Source organism: Solanum dulcamara, chromosome 4 (assembly GCF_947179165.1).
Source record: "Solanum dulcamara chromosome 4, daSolDulc1.2, whole genome shotgun sequence".
Lineage (NCBI taxonomy): Eukaryota > Viridiplantae > Streptophyta > Magnoliopsida > Solanales > Solanaceae > Solanum > Solanum dulcamara.
In genome coordinates, this window is record NC_077240.1 from 13,030,593 (window position 1) to 13,047,075 (window position 16,483).

The 16,483-nt window shown below is 33.9% G+C and overlaps 2 protein-coding genes across 4 annotated transcripts; one reads left to right on the top strand and one right to left on the bottom strand.

Annotated features, from left to right (window-relative positions):
* Window positions 1-634: 634 nt before the first annotated feature.
* On the bottom strand, window positions 635-5,869 carry LOC129886350 (myosin-binding protein 1-like). 2 transcript variants are annotated; one of them, XM_055961002.1, is made up of 4 exons: window positions 5,803-5,869; window positions 3,719-4,877; window positions 1,762-3,265; window positions 635-946 (listed from the first exon to the last, which is right to left on the bottom strand). In XM_055961002.1, the coding sequence occupies exons 2-3, from the start codon at window positions 4,797-4,799 to the stop codon at window positions 1,764-1,766; spliced, it is 2,583 nt and encodes an 860-aa protein (XP_055816977.1). In that variant the 5' UTR covers window positions 4,800-4,877; window positions 5,803-5,869; the 3' UTR covers window positions 635-946; window positions 1,762-1,763. The 2 variants fall into 2 exon arrangements, with proteins under 2 accessions (XP_055816977.1, XP_055816976.1); XM_055961001.1 differs by lacking the exon at window positions 5,803-5,869 and having other exon boundaries at window positions 3,719-5,396.
* Window positions 5,870-11,501: 5,632 nt separating this feature from the next.
* LOC129886351 (uncharacterized) lies at window positions 11,502-14,996 on the top strand. 2 transcript variants are annotated; one of them, XM_055961003.1, is made up of 3 exons: window positions 11,502-11,936; window positions 12,018-12,124; window positions 12,279-14,996. In XM_055961003.1, the coding sequence occupies exon 3, from the start codon at window positions 12,486-12,488 to the stop codon at window positions 14,748-14,750; it is 2,265 nt and encodes a 754-aa protein (XP_055816978.1). In that variant the 5' UTR covers window positions 11,502-11,936; window positions 12,018-12,124; window positions 12,279-12,485; the 3' UTR covers window positions 14,751-14,996. The 2 variants fall into 2 exon arrangements, with proteins under 2 accessions (XP_055816978.1, XP_055816979.1); XM_055961004.1 differs by having other exon boundaries at window positions 12,018-14,996.
* The last annotated feature ends 1,487 nt before the right edge of the window (window positions 14,997-16,483 follow it).

A 16,483-nucleotide genomic window follows, 5' to 3' on the forward strand; every position in this document is an offset into this window, starting at 1 on the left:
ACACATTGCCTTCTGTCATTCTGTTTGGATACTTATTTTCTCCAGTCCGTAGTCTTTTGTTTTCAGTTATGTTGTCAGAGTCTCCGAAAAATGTTTCTGCACCCATATAGAATCCTCCAAAACTATACTACTTTTGGAGGATCAGGGAACTCCTTGACATTTTCAAAAAGTCCGAACAACACACCGATTTTCTGGAGTAGGGGATCCTATTGTTTCCATAGTTTTATAAAAGGAAAGTCCATCTTGACTGGAGAAATAAAAAAGCAAGAATATGAAACAAGAAAAGTAGTTTTATAAAGGAAAGTCCATCTTGACTGAAGAAATAAAAAGGCAAGAATATGAAACAACAAAAGCTACCAGACATAACATGTTTGGCCAATCTTCTAAAGTTAGCTACAAACAATTTGTGTTTGATCAAGCTTTTAAAAGTGTTTCGAAGTGTATTTTTCTCAGAAGTGCTTTTGGGGAAAGCTGCTTTTTTTTTTAGCTTGATAAATAACTTCTACTAATTCCTAGAAATACTTATTTTCTCTCAAAATCTTGACCAAACACCTCACTTTTTGAAAATAAGCACTTTGGCCTCCCGAAAGTTTGCCCAAACAGGCTATAAATAAAAATATAACCAAAGCAAATTTTATCACACCAAATTCACTAATCCATTAAATTAATATCATGATCCAAGCCACTCTGGCAAAACTTTACATCAAATAATAGGGGATATTGAGTTTCAACTTTACAAGCAATCTTTACTCAAACAAATGTAGTAATGAATCAAAATGGGGGAGAAAGGAAGGATGAATAAGCAAAGAAAATCACTGAAAAAAACATATCACACAAAGCTAAATTGTTGTTTGTAGCCTTCTACTAATGGGAGAAGCCATGTTCACAGTTCACCCAAAAACTGTACACTTCATGTTCTAGGAGGAAGAGTCATCTTTAATTTAATCTGCAAAGAATTCAAAATGAAATACGTCAAATAAAAATCTTTTGCATCACCTAAAGCATGGGAAAATTAATAAAAATATAAACATAAACACAGAAATGGTGAACAAAACTAACAGGGAATTCAACTGATATCCAAAGTGGATTTGGGAGCGAACGAGTTCAAACAGATGATAGTTTCATTTCGAACTTCTGTTTGTGACTGCATTTCCCAAGTCAGAGTCTTTATCAATATCGACATGCAAAATCACTGGTTGAAGAAGGCAGTGGCTTACAATTAGCCAGACTCAAATATCAAAATTTCCATGGTACGAGATTTCAAGAAAGGTTGTCTTAGAAGACAAGAGGTTCATAGAAAACTGATGAATAGCTGTATCTCCAATAATTCATACTAGTACTACCAGCAGAAAATGACCAAAGGTACAGCATAAGATAACAAGTGAAATATGCATGTCATGGATCTTGAATGTGAATTAAGGCCAATGACAGATAATGAAAACACCAGTTTCTAATCACAAAGTTCCAAGGATGAAATAGAACAAAATATTTTGTTGTTGCAACATCGAAGAATTTAGTTTTTTATATGAAACTGAGGTAACAAAGAATGGGAAAACAGAGCCAATAGTTTGGGAGGCAGGACTCATATCAACAGCAAGCAGGTTAAAGAAGTACTGAATCAAAGTGTTTGAAAGTGAAACGAGTATGGTAGTCAAGTGGAGAATGGAGGAACTGGCGGACCTATAATCCATCGATTTCAAAAGCTGAAAACAGCAAAATTCAAGGTTATGAACATAGCTTGAACATTCATAAGATGATCACCTTTATTTATGCGCAAGTTCACCACTTGATCTATCCAAAATAAAATGCAACTGCCGCAAGTGACCAGCTATCTCCTCAATGAATTGATGTCCCTCGTTTCCATTCCTCAATGAGTTGATGGAATGATCAAGAAAGCTATGTTCTATACCAAGTGCTTCCAGTCTGCTGCTTAAAACTGATAACTCATTTTTCAGACCCTCAAACTCAGAATCTCCATTAGTGCACTGCCCGGATTTGTTCTCATCCCTTCCTTTCTGCAGTGATTCTGGAAACTTGCAAGTAGATCCTTCTTCACCAGAAAGGCTTGTGTCTGTGATTGACTCTAGGGGAACATTTTCCTCTACTTCACCATTACTTCTAGAAGACTCCCTATGGTCCAATTCTTTCGGATTACCTACTTCAACCCATTCTTCTGTTGAAAACTCGCAGTTAACATTAGCAAAGTCTTGACTAGCCTCATGCTTAGAGAGCAAATGGAGCCTTTCTTCCAATTTGTTCAAGCAAAACATAAGTTGCTCCCTTTCACTTTCAAAATCAAGCAAGGGGCTCCTATTATCTATTTTATCCACTCCCGATGGTGTCAAGACCTCACCACTTCTACTTCTGCCTGTGGGATTACGAGCAATTACGTCACCAGGAACAGTCGAACTGTCATCACTGTACACTGTATTAGCTTGCTTAGCTTTAATTGAATCATAACTTGCCTCGAGTGCATCCTCAAAGAGAGCCATATTCCCAAGTTTCTTCTTGTAAAGTTCAAGTTTAGTTTCTAAATCTTGAATCTCTTTCTCCTTCTGCGCAAGAAGATCATTTGCATTCTGCAGTGCTTCGTTGTCATATTCAGCTTGTTCTTCCATCATTCTTAGGCACTGCAAAGCTTCCATGTGTAGTGCTGCCTTCTCCTCCTGCAATCTTGTAATCATTGCCATCGCCTGATTTGCAGCAACTGAGGATGCACTTCTCTCTTCCTCCAACTCTCTATAGAGAGCAGACATTAATTTTCTATCATACTCCACCTGTCGTTTCAAACGATCAGACAAACTCTCACCTTCAATTTCACTCACGGCGCTTCCCTCCAGAGATAAACCAGATTCATTTCTCTCAAGCGAGATCCTTTGATGAAGTATCTGCATTCCAATAGAGCTAGAAGGTTCAAAAGGTCTAATTTCCTCACCATTTACAGACACCCTCGGGCTCATCTCACTCAATATAGAATCGGTACCACGAGCAGCAGACAGTTGTGTAAGTAGGACCTTTAGATCTTCACTCATTCGTGTAGAATCCTTGAATGACCTCTGCTCCAAAAACTTTCCGGATAATTGCCTCCCTTTATTTCCAACGGCCAGCTTATAAGCATCGCCTAGATCAAAAGCATCATCTGAACATAAACTAATCTCATTTGGCTCGGGTTTAGAATCCAATTCTGTTTCACTCTTTGGGATCTCATCACTTTTAGACCTGGAGACTTCCCCAGAATCTTCGACAACTTGGTAGCCCGTCTCACCTGTTGTTGTAGAAAGGACAGCAAGATCAATAAATACAGAAGACAGTGAGGTAAATTATTATAAAAGGTGAAAGATACACTTGATAGACCATCTTCAAATGTACTTAAAGCTATTCAACAGCTCTTTTAGTGTTACATGAAAATCAATACATTGGAAGAAATTGAATTGATTGAGCTGCTGTTATAGCTTCGAAGTTGGAAAATAATTAACAGAAGAAGTAGTTTGGAGATCAAAAACAGAAAAATGTAAATCTATTAGTAGTAATTTATTTTTCTCTAACTTCTTCCTAATTGGAAGTTGAAAGGAGAACAAGAGCCGGTTTAGGACAGCAAAAATTCAAAAAATTACTCACTTTGATGCATTTTGATCTGGGGGAAAACAAAGAGATACGGAGCACTAACTTAAATGGTTAACAAGAAAAAGAAATGGAACAATAAAGATAAAGAACTTACAGGTCTCTCTAGCAACATCAACAAGATTTTCCTTGACATTGCACAACGGATTGACTTCATCGAAAGTTATGAGATCAGATGGGACAGATGCATCAGTCTTCTGTTCAGCTTGCTGCCAGTTAATTTCCTCTGATCCAAGCCCAACAACTGCAGCCGAGGTTGCAATAGATGAAAAATCTCTAGGCTTTAAGTCTATTTCTGGAATAAGAAGTGATGGTTCAGGCACTGAAGCCGAATGTATTAGTTTCTCGGTAGCAAAGTCATCAGTGACGGTAAAAATCTGAGGTTCCGGATGCAAGCATCTATCAGATAAGTTGTCTATAGAATAGTCCCTTGCACGGATTAGAGGCCTAGCACTATCAGTATCCGAATGTCCAGCTTCCGATCCAGAATCAGATATAACCTTTAGCTTTTTGTACTCCAAATGAGGCAAGGGAACAGAGACTGATGTCGATGTCTCGTTTTCAATCTCCTTGGTGTCACCCCTCTCTTGTACATTAGTCACAGATAAAGGTGCATCGAGTTCAACTGCATCAGCACAAGAAGATGTAATCTTGAACAATTTTTGTGAATATCCTCTGGAAACACATTCCTCCTTACAACAATAACATTTTCTTACTCCTGATGAACTCCTTGTTTTCTCCTCGAGTAAAGGATCCTCATCAGTTAGGTGAGACTCTGCCCCCAGTTTTCCAACCAGCAATCGGTAGGTTTCAGCATTCGACTTATTTACGGTGGCAAACGAGAAAAGGCAACTCTCACACATCCCATGAACATCAACAAGGTTATTGTGATTATGACAAAGAACTAACGAAGATATCTTATACTTATGATTGGGGCAGATTAATTCCCAGTAAAATCCAGCTCTTTCCTTGCCAAGAACATGATCCAGCCTCGAGCAAAGCAAACATGGAACTTGCAATTGGCAATACTGAGCAAACTTTGTGACTAAGTAGGCAAAACCACCGTCAATAAACAGAAAAATCATGAGCAACCATTCAAGAAATGCTGAAGTTAAAGCTGATGTTATACTAATAGGACCTTTAATTTTTCCTTTAATAAAGGTCCCCTTCACGTCCATATTTGTGCAATGGTAGAATAATAATTGAACACAGCTAAAAAATTTGAAACTTACGCACAACGAAATCTGTGATGAACCCTGAAATGAAACAGTAAAATGATATGTCAAGAAAACACAAACAGACTTCATATGCATGTGATTCAATTAAACTTGCACAAAAAAAATAACCATTTTTTATCAAGAATTCAATTACAGAACATTATAACAATTTTCATGTGTCACCCAAATTCTGCTGAACCACAAACACTAGATTTGCAAGTCACTATCATTAATATTCATACAACTACAGCATGAACTCGAAGCTTCTGCTTTTACATATCATACTACGTACTCCTATTGTTTGTCTTACTTTGCTTTTTAGTCTGTTTTAAAAAAAATATGACTTTACTTTTTTGGCAACTCTTTAATTTTAATTTTTTAGATGTCATGTTAAAAAACCACAAAATTAAAGGACATTTCAGTACATTCTACGCGTTTTTAGTTTAAGATCACAACATTAAAAAGTTTCTTTTTTACTATCTCAAAACTCTGTGTCAAGTCCAAACAGAGAAACGGAGGGAGTAGTAACTTTTACTCCCATCTTTACTTTCCAAACCAAAAGGAAAAGGATCAGGGAAGAACTAAACTAAAAAAAACTTCTACTGGGGTTTATTTTAACATAACAAAATAATCAAATCACATACTTTTAAGTCTAATATATCCCCTAAAAAGCAACTCAATTGATCAAATCAATCCAAGTCAAAACCCCAGTTCTCAAACAAGATCCAAAACCCAAAAACACAAACAGAATTTGCAATAGACATCAAAAGAAACTCAACAAACAGTCCAAGGAAATCCTATAGAGCACATAAAAAAACAATCTTTTTTTCCAAGAACATAATCACCAACATAAGAAACGAGAAAAAAAGATCCTATGCACATATATAGCAGCAACTTCAAGAAAAGAAAAAAAAAGAAGGAAAGCAACAGATCATAATCACCAACATGAGAAACAGAAAAATACCTTAAGAGGAAAGACCTTTTTACTCTGAAAGAAAATTCCAAAAAGTCTCAAACGAAAAAAATTTGGAGATATCAGACACAATATATATATATATATATAGTGTGTTTATGTTAATGTATTTACTTCAATACTACTATAATTAATCGTTAAACATAGAGTTTGAACGTTTCCGTCAGAAATGCACGCTGTTTTCAACTGTGAAATAAAAATACATAGACATCCCATAAGTATTCAGTAGTTCTATTTTAGTACCCGTCTTTTAATAGTATTTGGCTAGTTTACTTTCTTTTCTTGACTATTACATACTTAACTTGTGTTTGAACATGTGATATGATACTATCATTTGATCAGTGTGTCAAGTTAAACACGATGGAGGTAGCATCTAGTTAGTCATTTTATTGGTATCGTAAAAAATTCTTTTTAGGAGGATTCTCCATCTAATGTCTTATATCTGTATTGAAATTTGATTAATTCAATTTTCCATCGTGTAAGGCTCATTTAGGAGAAGTGCTATCTAGGGGTGTACATGGACCGGATTGGTTCGAATTTTTTACAAACCAAACCAAACCATTTGTGTCGGGTTATTAAATCTATAAACCAAACCAAACTAATAAAAGTCGGGTTTTTCGATATCAATTTTTCTCGGGTTTTTTGGGTTTTTTCAGATTTTTTTGGGTTTCTCATAGTATCTAATAAAAAGCACAGAGCAGTGCTTCTTAAAAAGAGTTCTAGTACAAAACATCTAACATATAAGATGGAGGCACAACACTGTTTGAAGTTTTAACTTTATAATATAACTTTATAAGATAAGTTTTTTTTGTATATTATTTAGATAGGCTACTCAAGTCCAAATCTAAATGTAAGAAAGAAAACAAAAATTATGAAAAAATTTTAAAAAATATTTATAAATTACATTTTAATAAATATTTTTATGTATAACATAATTTAAAAGTAGTATATCTATAATCGGGTCGGTTTGGGTTCGGTTTGACTTTTTTTAGTTAAAACCAAACCAACCCTATAATGGTCGGGTTTTTTTTCAAACACCAAATCAAGTCAAACCAAATCACTAGTCGGTTTTTTTTTCCGATTTGGTTCGATTTGTCGATTTGATGCGGTTTATCGGTTTGTGTTGTACAGCCCTAGTGCTATCTATCAACATTTCTCTATATTCAAAGCTAAAAATTTGAGACTTTTAATTAAAAAAGAGAGAGTTTAAAAGTCATATTATATATATATACACACTCTTATGAAATGATATTTTGAAAGTAAAGCTAAACACGTATAAAAACACATGTGAATTCATTTCTTTCCATGATTATTTTTTTGTGAAACACTACTCATCTCTTTTCTCTTTACGATCATTGCTATACAGTAAATTAATCATGAAATTTAATAAAAATATATTACTGCATCTCGTGGATAAACAATATTGAGTATCAAAATTCGACATGGATATAGTAGTTTGTTAATAAAATTAAAAGAGTACGAAAATTTTTAATAGCTCAATTGGTTAGGTTTTTTAACTTCGACTTTATTGGTGAGAGTTTAATTAAAATTAAAAGTGTAGCTAGAAATATTAGTAAATTAATTTTGAGGGGGGAAAAGTGCAACATATAAATAAAAGAGAGGTGTAATTTAGAATTTGGAGAAGAAGGCGACAGTCTTTTCCAATTTCAAGTATTACAATTGGGCGGCTACCGAAAGGTGGCCCATATCCAATCCACCCATTACCAATGTGTCTTACCCAAAAATCAAAAAAAGTGACGCCTTTACAACATATGAAATCAAAGATTCTTCACTCTCGTTTGTTTTATTCAAAAAGAAAAAAAAGAGGAAAAATTATTGGTTTTGGTTGCCAATTGCCATATTATTCAAAAACATGTATCAATCAATATAGACATGAAAATATTTATTAAGATCTAAATATTGAGTAATTAAGATAATTTATTTTTTCAACACTTACATATATATATATATATATATATAAAAAATATTTATGAATAAATAAATATAAAATTTAAATAAAATACTAATAATAATGATGGACCATAGTAGTGATTAACAATAATATTGATAATGAAAGTTGATGGTGCTAGGTGATAATTTTAGTGTATGATAATGATAGCTAATGGTGATAATGAATAATAATGATGGTGATTGTCGATAGTAATTTATTGATTGTTGTAGCAATTGATGTTAGTGATGATGGTAAATAGAAGCTACTAATAAAGACATATGGTCTCATTGTTTGCACTTAATGGAGGTTTGAGTGTTAATTATTCAGATTCAACTAATTAAGTGTGTTTGAATTTTAGGTCTAAATTTTGTTTCTTTTAAATGCCTCTTAATGGATCTGAATGAATCAAATCTGTAGGAGAATTTTAACAGCATTCAAACTTATTTAATAGCTTTAAAATAATCAAGTGTCGCTTCTCTCTCTCTCTTTGCGCGGCTTGCTCTCTATGGCTACCAACCTTCTTCCTCTTTTTTTCAATCAAATATCAATTTCTTTCTCTTAAACTGTTAAGTTTTCATAATTTTTACAATTATTTTTTTATATATTAACAATTTTTTGAGGTGTATTAATGTTTGTCAAGAACTCTTATTGCAATAATATTTTCGTGCACATTGATGTTTATCAAGAACTTAAGACTTAACTTGTGAGTGAAAAAATATTAGCCATGAGTAAAAACAACAACCATGTATACATATTTGAGGTCTTTTGTTAAATTTTTATTTTAGGCCACTAATTTTATTGAGGCTCTTTGATCATCAACCTTGTGAGGTTACACTAAATATATTATTGTTGTTGAACTATGTATATGTTTGGGGTATTTTATTAAAATTTTATTTTAGGCTACTAATTTTATTGATACATTTTTATCATCAAATCTGCTTGTATGATCAAATCCGTTTTAAAATTACAGTAGATATATTATTATTGCTGAATTATGTATATACTTGAGGTCTCTTGTTAAAAAATTGTTAATTTTATTGAGAAGATGTTTGGGAGTTATTGATTAAAGAAAGACACTTAGCTTTGAAGAATGTAAGAAAAATTAGATTGACTTACGGGAATAACCATTATACAATACAATTATTAGTATATTTTGTGAAATTGACAATTACAAAAAAAGTATGAATGAAGCTAGAGGTTCACAAGTCAGAGAATTGGATTAAGGTCATCGAAAAAAAATTGAATTTTTTAATTTTTTTAATTAGCTAGAATATATGTTAGACATTGATAATGTGAAACCTTCTTTATACATGATTAGTTGGATAAATTTTTTTATGAAAAGATGTTTATGTTGAATTCTTTAAAAAATTCATGTTACAATACTTTTTATATTGATATATCATTTTTATTTTTATATCCTTTAATTGATATAATGTTTAATTTCATATGCTCATTCAAATTTTGAAAACAAACAGTCTTAATTATTCGTCTAGAGACCATATCTTAATATTTAGATGTATATTCAGATCTAGACATGTAGATCTTAATGCAAATCTTAATATTCAGATGTTTATTTAGATTCAAACGTTTTAATCTTAATGAAACAAATGAGCCGTAATCTACCTTATATCAAAATGTATAGAGAATTTATGTAGAGTGATCTTTACTGCGAATAATTGTTTGTTTTATGTATGAAAATGTTGTCAATATTTATCTGAAGGCTTTTGAAAAAGCTTGTAATATTATTAATAAGAAAACAATGTATGAATTTTGTATGTGTCGAGATATTATATTAATTTCTCCAATTTCATGATGTGTAAAAAGAACGATAAATATTTTTGTTATATTTTACCGCATATGCAATATTTATTAATGTTATTCTTGTCATGGTGTGTAAAAAGATTGATAAAATTAATAAGAATTTCTGTAGAGTGATATGGAATAGTATTTGCAAAACATAATTGGTTTGAAAATTAAAGTGTAAAGAAATCAATTTTATGATGCTTGAAAATTTTGATTTCAAACTGGTTACTAATTCCAATTATCTTTTGGCTAATATAACTAGAAGATTTTCAAAATCGAAACATTTCCAATTGGATACTTAGGGAAAATACTTTCTGCTTGATTGATGGTTCTAATGATGGAAGATTTATTTACAGACTACAGTCCACTATAAATGTTATTCAGTTATTCAATTTAAAATATTAAAAGGTCAAAAAAATTGAGTATAATTTTTAATAAGAGAAACAACTTTCGTTAGCCAATAATGATAAATTTGGGGCAACTGACTAATAACGAAGTCACGAGCAGGACATTCTTGAAACAGAGGTAAAATTCCTATATATCCAACACATTAAGGATATAATTGCCTTTTTTTTTCTTTTTATTTGTATTTTAATTATATTTTCACAAACATTGTTTAAAGAGATTCGTGGCTAAAGTTGATTTTTTTTGTGAAAATCAAGGTGGAATTTTGATTTAATGGTATTTTTTTTAAAAAAATAATTTTTCATCGATTGTCTTCGTATTTAAACTTTAACTATATTTAAGTTACGTACTCAGGATTCATTTGAAAGGTGACACTTTCAATAAACATTTAAGGGTGAATTTTTTTTTCTATTTAAGTCTTCTCAATATTTTTTATATCTTAGTCTAGAAAAAATTAAACAAAGTGGAAAATTCCTCCAGGAATGATGATGAGTTCATTTCTTCCCCAAGAGAAAGTTGAAAAGCATGATGACGATGCATATAAGTGTTGACATTATTTTATAAATTGTCTATTGGATATTTTCTTATTATTATTATGATAGAACTCATGCAAATAAAATTTGAATTTTTTTGGAGAATAAATATGATATCAAAAAAGCAAAAACGAAAAAACATGTCAACACAAATTTTTTCGTATTTAAATGTAGTTGACAACAAGTCAATAGTAAACCAAACTTAATACTTCATAATGATAATTGAAAGAACTCAAATCTAAGATATCAAAATTAGAAATAATCTTATTGTTTTGTGGCATTATAAATAAACTCCAACTTCATGAAAGAAATTTCAAAAAATTATGTGTTGTACACATTAAAATGGCAAGTAAGCAAATATTCTTAATTATTTAGTATTCATATCTTAATACATCTTTAATATTCAAATATACATTTAAATCCACACATCTTAATTTTAATATACATTTTAATATTCAAATCAATATTAAAATTCAAATATCTTAATTTTAATAAAAATAAATTAGACCTTAGTATAGAAACTATAATAGAGTTTTTTGCCAGTTGTCCCATTTTAGAACAACTGTTTAGTAAATTACCCTTTTTTTTTTTTAAAAAAAAGCTCTTGGAACTTATACATCTTTTTAGATCGTAAACTAAATTCATTTTTGAGTAAATTGAAAATTGTAAGAGAAACATTAAATCACAATATAATTTTTTATAAATATTAGATGATAATCTAATTTTGTGTTAATCCCAACTTATAAAAATAGGGACATTATCTTAAATAGTGAACTAAAAAGAGGACTTGTATAATAAATCAGCCAATATCCAACTTAACATTAAAAAATAAAAAAAGAAGGGAAGAATATAAAAAAAAAAAAAGTTCAAAAACCAATGAATAATGTCCTTTTTTGAGGGTGTAGGGACAAAAAGAAGAAAATAGAGAAAATATAAAAAAAGAAAAAGAGGGTAATATGGTAAGTACGAAATAGAAAAGGAGAAGAGGGGTGTCCCATTATGACCTAAATACCCATCGTTCTCAACGTTAGCCCTTATTTCTGTAATTCTTCGCAATAGCAAACCCCCAATTCTCTTTTGCCCTTCAAATATCTTCAGCCTCCTTCCTTCCCTTCCTTGCCCTTCCACTCTTTTTCGATTTTCCCATTTCTCTCCTTCCCTTCTTCTCTCTCTCTCTTCCTCAACCAACACTCCTCTTTTACCCGCCATATTCAAATTTTTCCAGACCCATTTGCTTAGAACCCATTTTTCTCGATCCTTACGTTTGTTTTGATCAATTTCGGCTGAAATATGAGATGGGTTCTGATGGGTTTTGTGTTTCCTGGTGTTTTGATTGGAAAAGGTGGAATCTTGGAGTTTTAGTTCTGTTGGGTTTTAGGGCTGTTCCACAAGTCTCGATCGTGATTTGACTTCTGGTGCTCTCTTAATTTATGGTGAGTTTTTGGTGTTTTATTTGGGTTTGTGGTTTCTGCCGTGATGGGTCTATCCTTTACTATGTTGTTTGTTTGTTGTAGGGATTCGTACAGTTTATTTTTATTGAGACTTGTTCGTTTAATTCGTTCTTGTGGCTACTATTCATGGAGTTTGATCAGTGCGTTGGACTAAATAGTGTTGGGAGCAGGTCAGACTGTATTCCATTAACGTTTTTGGCTTTGATTTATGCCCCCCCTTTTTTTTCCCCCGTTCTGGTTTGGAATACTGATGATAGGTTTAGGTTATTGTGCTTACTTCTCTCTCGTTCAATATTCCAAATCACGAATTATGTTTTGAAGCAGGCCATAGTGAAGTCACCTGAAGCAAAAAAGTAGGTTTGGTATTTGTTAGTCGTTAGCTGATTCTTTGTCCTCAAAGTTGGTAATTCATCAAGTGAGAAGAGAGTTTGATTTTTCCTTGGTACATTTGCAAAGTTTGGTGTCTACATATTTCTCAGAGTGGGTGGTAGAACAGTCTATTGATTGAAATAGCTACTTTTGCAAAGACGAATGGCGAACCATGAGTTGATCCTTGGCCAAAATAATGCCTTAGCTGTTGATGGCGAGAACCAGGAAATTGTGTTTGACCACACTCATGGTATGGGCATAAGCCAGAACCACGAACTGGAACTAGCACAGAACCATAACCACGAATTGGAACTAGCCCAGAACCATAACCACGAACTGGAACTAGTGCAGAACCATAACCACGAACACGAGATAGGCTTAGGGCAGAGCCAAGATCATGAAGGGAATCACGAGCATGAGTATGAACACGAGAATGGTTTACCTATGGAGCAGAAGCCCGAGCATGAAAACCAGGAGTTGCCTAACGAAAACAATGAGTTAGATATTTCTGAACAAGATGAGTTAGGGATCGAGGAAAACCAAGAACTTGATGATAACCTGGAATTAGCTGTGGTTGAGCGTCATGATATGGGTATTGAACCTACACATGAATATGAACTCCATGATGGCCAGATGGTTCTTGCTTCATCAGCTCATGTACTTCAGGCTCGAACTATGTCAGCAACACCTGATTATGAGTTACATGTGGGACAAGAATTCCCTGATGTCAAAAGCTGCCGAAGGGCCCTACGTGACACGGCCATTGCTCTTCACTTCGAGATTCAGACCATAAAATCTGATAAAACTCGTTTTACTGCTAAATGTGCCAGTGATGACTGCCCTTGGCGCATTCATGCTGCGAAACTTCCTGGTGTACCCACGTTCACAATCAGAACAATTCATGACAACCATACATGTGGAGGCATCGCGCATCTAGGCCATCAGCAAGCCTCAGTTCAGTGGGTGGCCAACTCTGTGGAGCAACGGCTTCGGGAAAACCCAAATTGCAAGCCAAAAGAGATCCTTGAAGAAATTCACCGGGTTCATGGAATCACCCTGTCGTACAAGCAAGCTTGGCGTGGAAAGGAACGAATTATGGCTGCTATGCGCGGTTCCTTTGAAGAAGGTTATCGCCTTCTTCCTCAGTACTGTGAACAAGTTAAAAGGACCAATCCAGGGAGTATAGCATCAGTTTATGCAAGCCCTGCCGATAATTGCTTTCAGCGGCTTTTTATATCATTTCAGGCTTCTATTTTTGGTTTTCTAAATGCTTGTCGCCCTCTTCTTGGGCTTGATCGGACGTTCTTGAAAAGTAAATACCTCGGTACTTTACTTTTAGCTACTGGTTTTGATGGTGATGGCGGTCTTTTTCCTCTAGCATTTGGTGTTGTTGATGAGGAGAATGATGATAACTGGATGTGGTTTCTCTCTGAACTTCATACCTTGCTAGAGGTCAATACAGAGAACATGCCAAGACTTACCATCTTGTCTGACAGGCAGAAGGGCATTATAGATGGCGTTGAAGCAAATTTTCCCACTGCTTTCCATGGTTTTTGCATGCGTCATTTGAGTGAAAGCTTCCGTAAGGAGTTCAACAATACAATGCTTGTTAACCTGTTGTGGGAAGCCGCACATGCTCTGACAATTATCGAGTTCGAGGCAAAAATTCTTGAGATTGAGGAAATATCACAAGATGCTGCATATTGGATTCGGCGGATTCCTGCACGATTGTGGGCCACAGCTTATTTTGAGGGAACAAGGTTTGGGCATTTGACTGCTAACATAGTGGAACAATTGAATAATTGGATTCTAGAGGCCTCTGGACTTCCAATAATTCAGATGATGGAATGCATCAGGAGGCAGCTTATGACTTGGTTCAATGAACGACGAGAAACCAGTATGCAGTGGACATCAATCCTGGTACCTACAGCGGAGATGCGAGTTGCAGATGCTCTTGAGCGTGCCCGGACTTATCAGGTTCTTCGTGCTAATGAAGCTGAGTTTGAAGTGATATCTCATGAGGGCACCAATATTGTTGATATTCGGAACCGTCGCTGCCTTTGTCAGGGCTGGCAACTCTATGGTTTGCCCTGTGCACATGCTGTGGCAGCACTACTTTCTTGCCGGCAAAATGTCCACCGGTTTACTGAGAGTTGCTTTACTGTTGCGACGTACAGGAAGACATATTCCCAAACTATACATCCTATTCCAGATAAATCATTATGGAGGGAGATGACAGAGGGAGATCCGGATGCTGCCCAAGCTGTTGAGATTATTATAAACCCACCTAAATCACTTCGGCCTCCTGGCAGGCCAAGGAAGAAGCGTGTTAGAGCAGAAGACCGTGGTAGAGTGAAGCGAGTTGTTCATTGCAGCCGCTGCAATCAGACTGGCCACTTCAGGACTACGTGTGCAGCTCCAATTTGAGTTGTCTCTGCAGACTATTCATTGGGTGCGTATGAAGTCTGTGTGATATACCTTTTTCCTGTGCAGAATCTTTCTTATATTCTGATGAAGGATATTTCTAGTTAGTTTCTCAGTCCATAGCGATAACTTTTCATCTACTAGTCTTAGTAAGCTTATGCCTTTTTGGATTTGTTTTAATAATACATTGCAACAGAGGATAGATTTGGTGATTAAAACCATATGATATGATGAAAGTTGGTTTTCTTAGGTTGTGGATGCCACATGCAATTTACACTCCCCCACCCCCTCTCAATTGACATGGTAGTTTAGAGTAACTAACAATATGCTGAGTGCAGGTGCACTAGTCCCTTATATTGTTATGTTCCAAACAAACGTTTGGTTAAAGATGCTGAGGTCTGGTATCAAATGATTAAGTTTCCAGTTTTGTATGCCCACATAACCAAGCATTCTGGTCTATCCTGATCACTTCTTGTATGTCACTGCAGTATTGCTGTTTTCTTCTAGTTGGTTGTCTATACTCTTTGGCTTTGTTTTTCTTCTGTTCATTTTATTGGGTTAAACTGTGTTTTCATCCACACAGCGTCATTTCACTTCAAAAGAATTTTGCTGCACCGTTTTTGTTGTCTTCACTCAATGCCTGGATTCTGGAGCAGGGTGCAAGTTATTGGTCTAGTGGTCAAATGAAGTGAAAAACAACATAGCTGACCACGGTTCCAAATATAAAAAAGAAATGTGTGGTGATTTCTTTACCTTTGCTTAAGCCTTGGTAGGTAAAGTTGTCCAATATTTGTGTTGGTGGGAGGTAACAAGTATCTTGTCCTTAGATTTGTGTTACTATCTGTTGTTTTTTGTACTTTAATTATTATATAATTTTGTTGTAGTTACTATTCTGAATGGTCATGTTTTCTATTGTATTTTATCATGACTTCTTCACTTCCGTTGTTTTTTTCTATGTACTGCTTTGGTTGTTTTTTACTTGGGTTGAGATCTCATTCTCAAACTTACTTTTCATGTGCCTCAAAATACTGGACTTCTCTTTCGCGATTGTCCTTGTCCCAAGTAACCAAAAGGACTATTAATTTAGCAGGATCCACTTCTGAAGGCGGCATCTCCAATATTTATTTTTTTCGATTTGAATACGAGATCACTAATTAAGAGTGGAATGAAAGTTTTACTGACCCTTCTTTTATTTCATTTTTAATGGCAAGAAAACAAATTTAGTAGAAATTAAAGCCAACTAATGAAGTGCCTTACATCAAGGAAATGGAAGTCCACATATAGCCCAAAATTTTGATTTATAGTAGTAGTACCTTTTATCTAGTTTTTTATTATGTAGATCTCATTTTAAGATATTAAAATATTAATATTTGAATTGAGACTGAAAATGTGAAGGCTAGTTCTCTCGAATTCCGTCATCTCAATTTTACACAAAAAATTAACGTTGTATTAAAATTAGTATATCTATTCGCGTGATGTGTGGGATATTAAAATATTATTTTAGTTGTTTTAAATTGTTACGTCTTGTTCGAGCATGTTAAATCATATTACTTTTAAAAAGTTCAATTATTATATTGTTCTTCAATGAAATGTAGTCTCCCTTCTATCTCTACATAGCCAAATCTATATTAATAGAAATAAGGAATAATGTAATTATCAAATAATAAATGTAGAAATCTTTTACAAACATTTATAGTGGTTTAAAGTTTATTGTTTTACCAAGAAATATTCTCTTT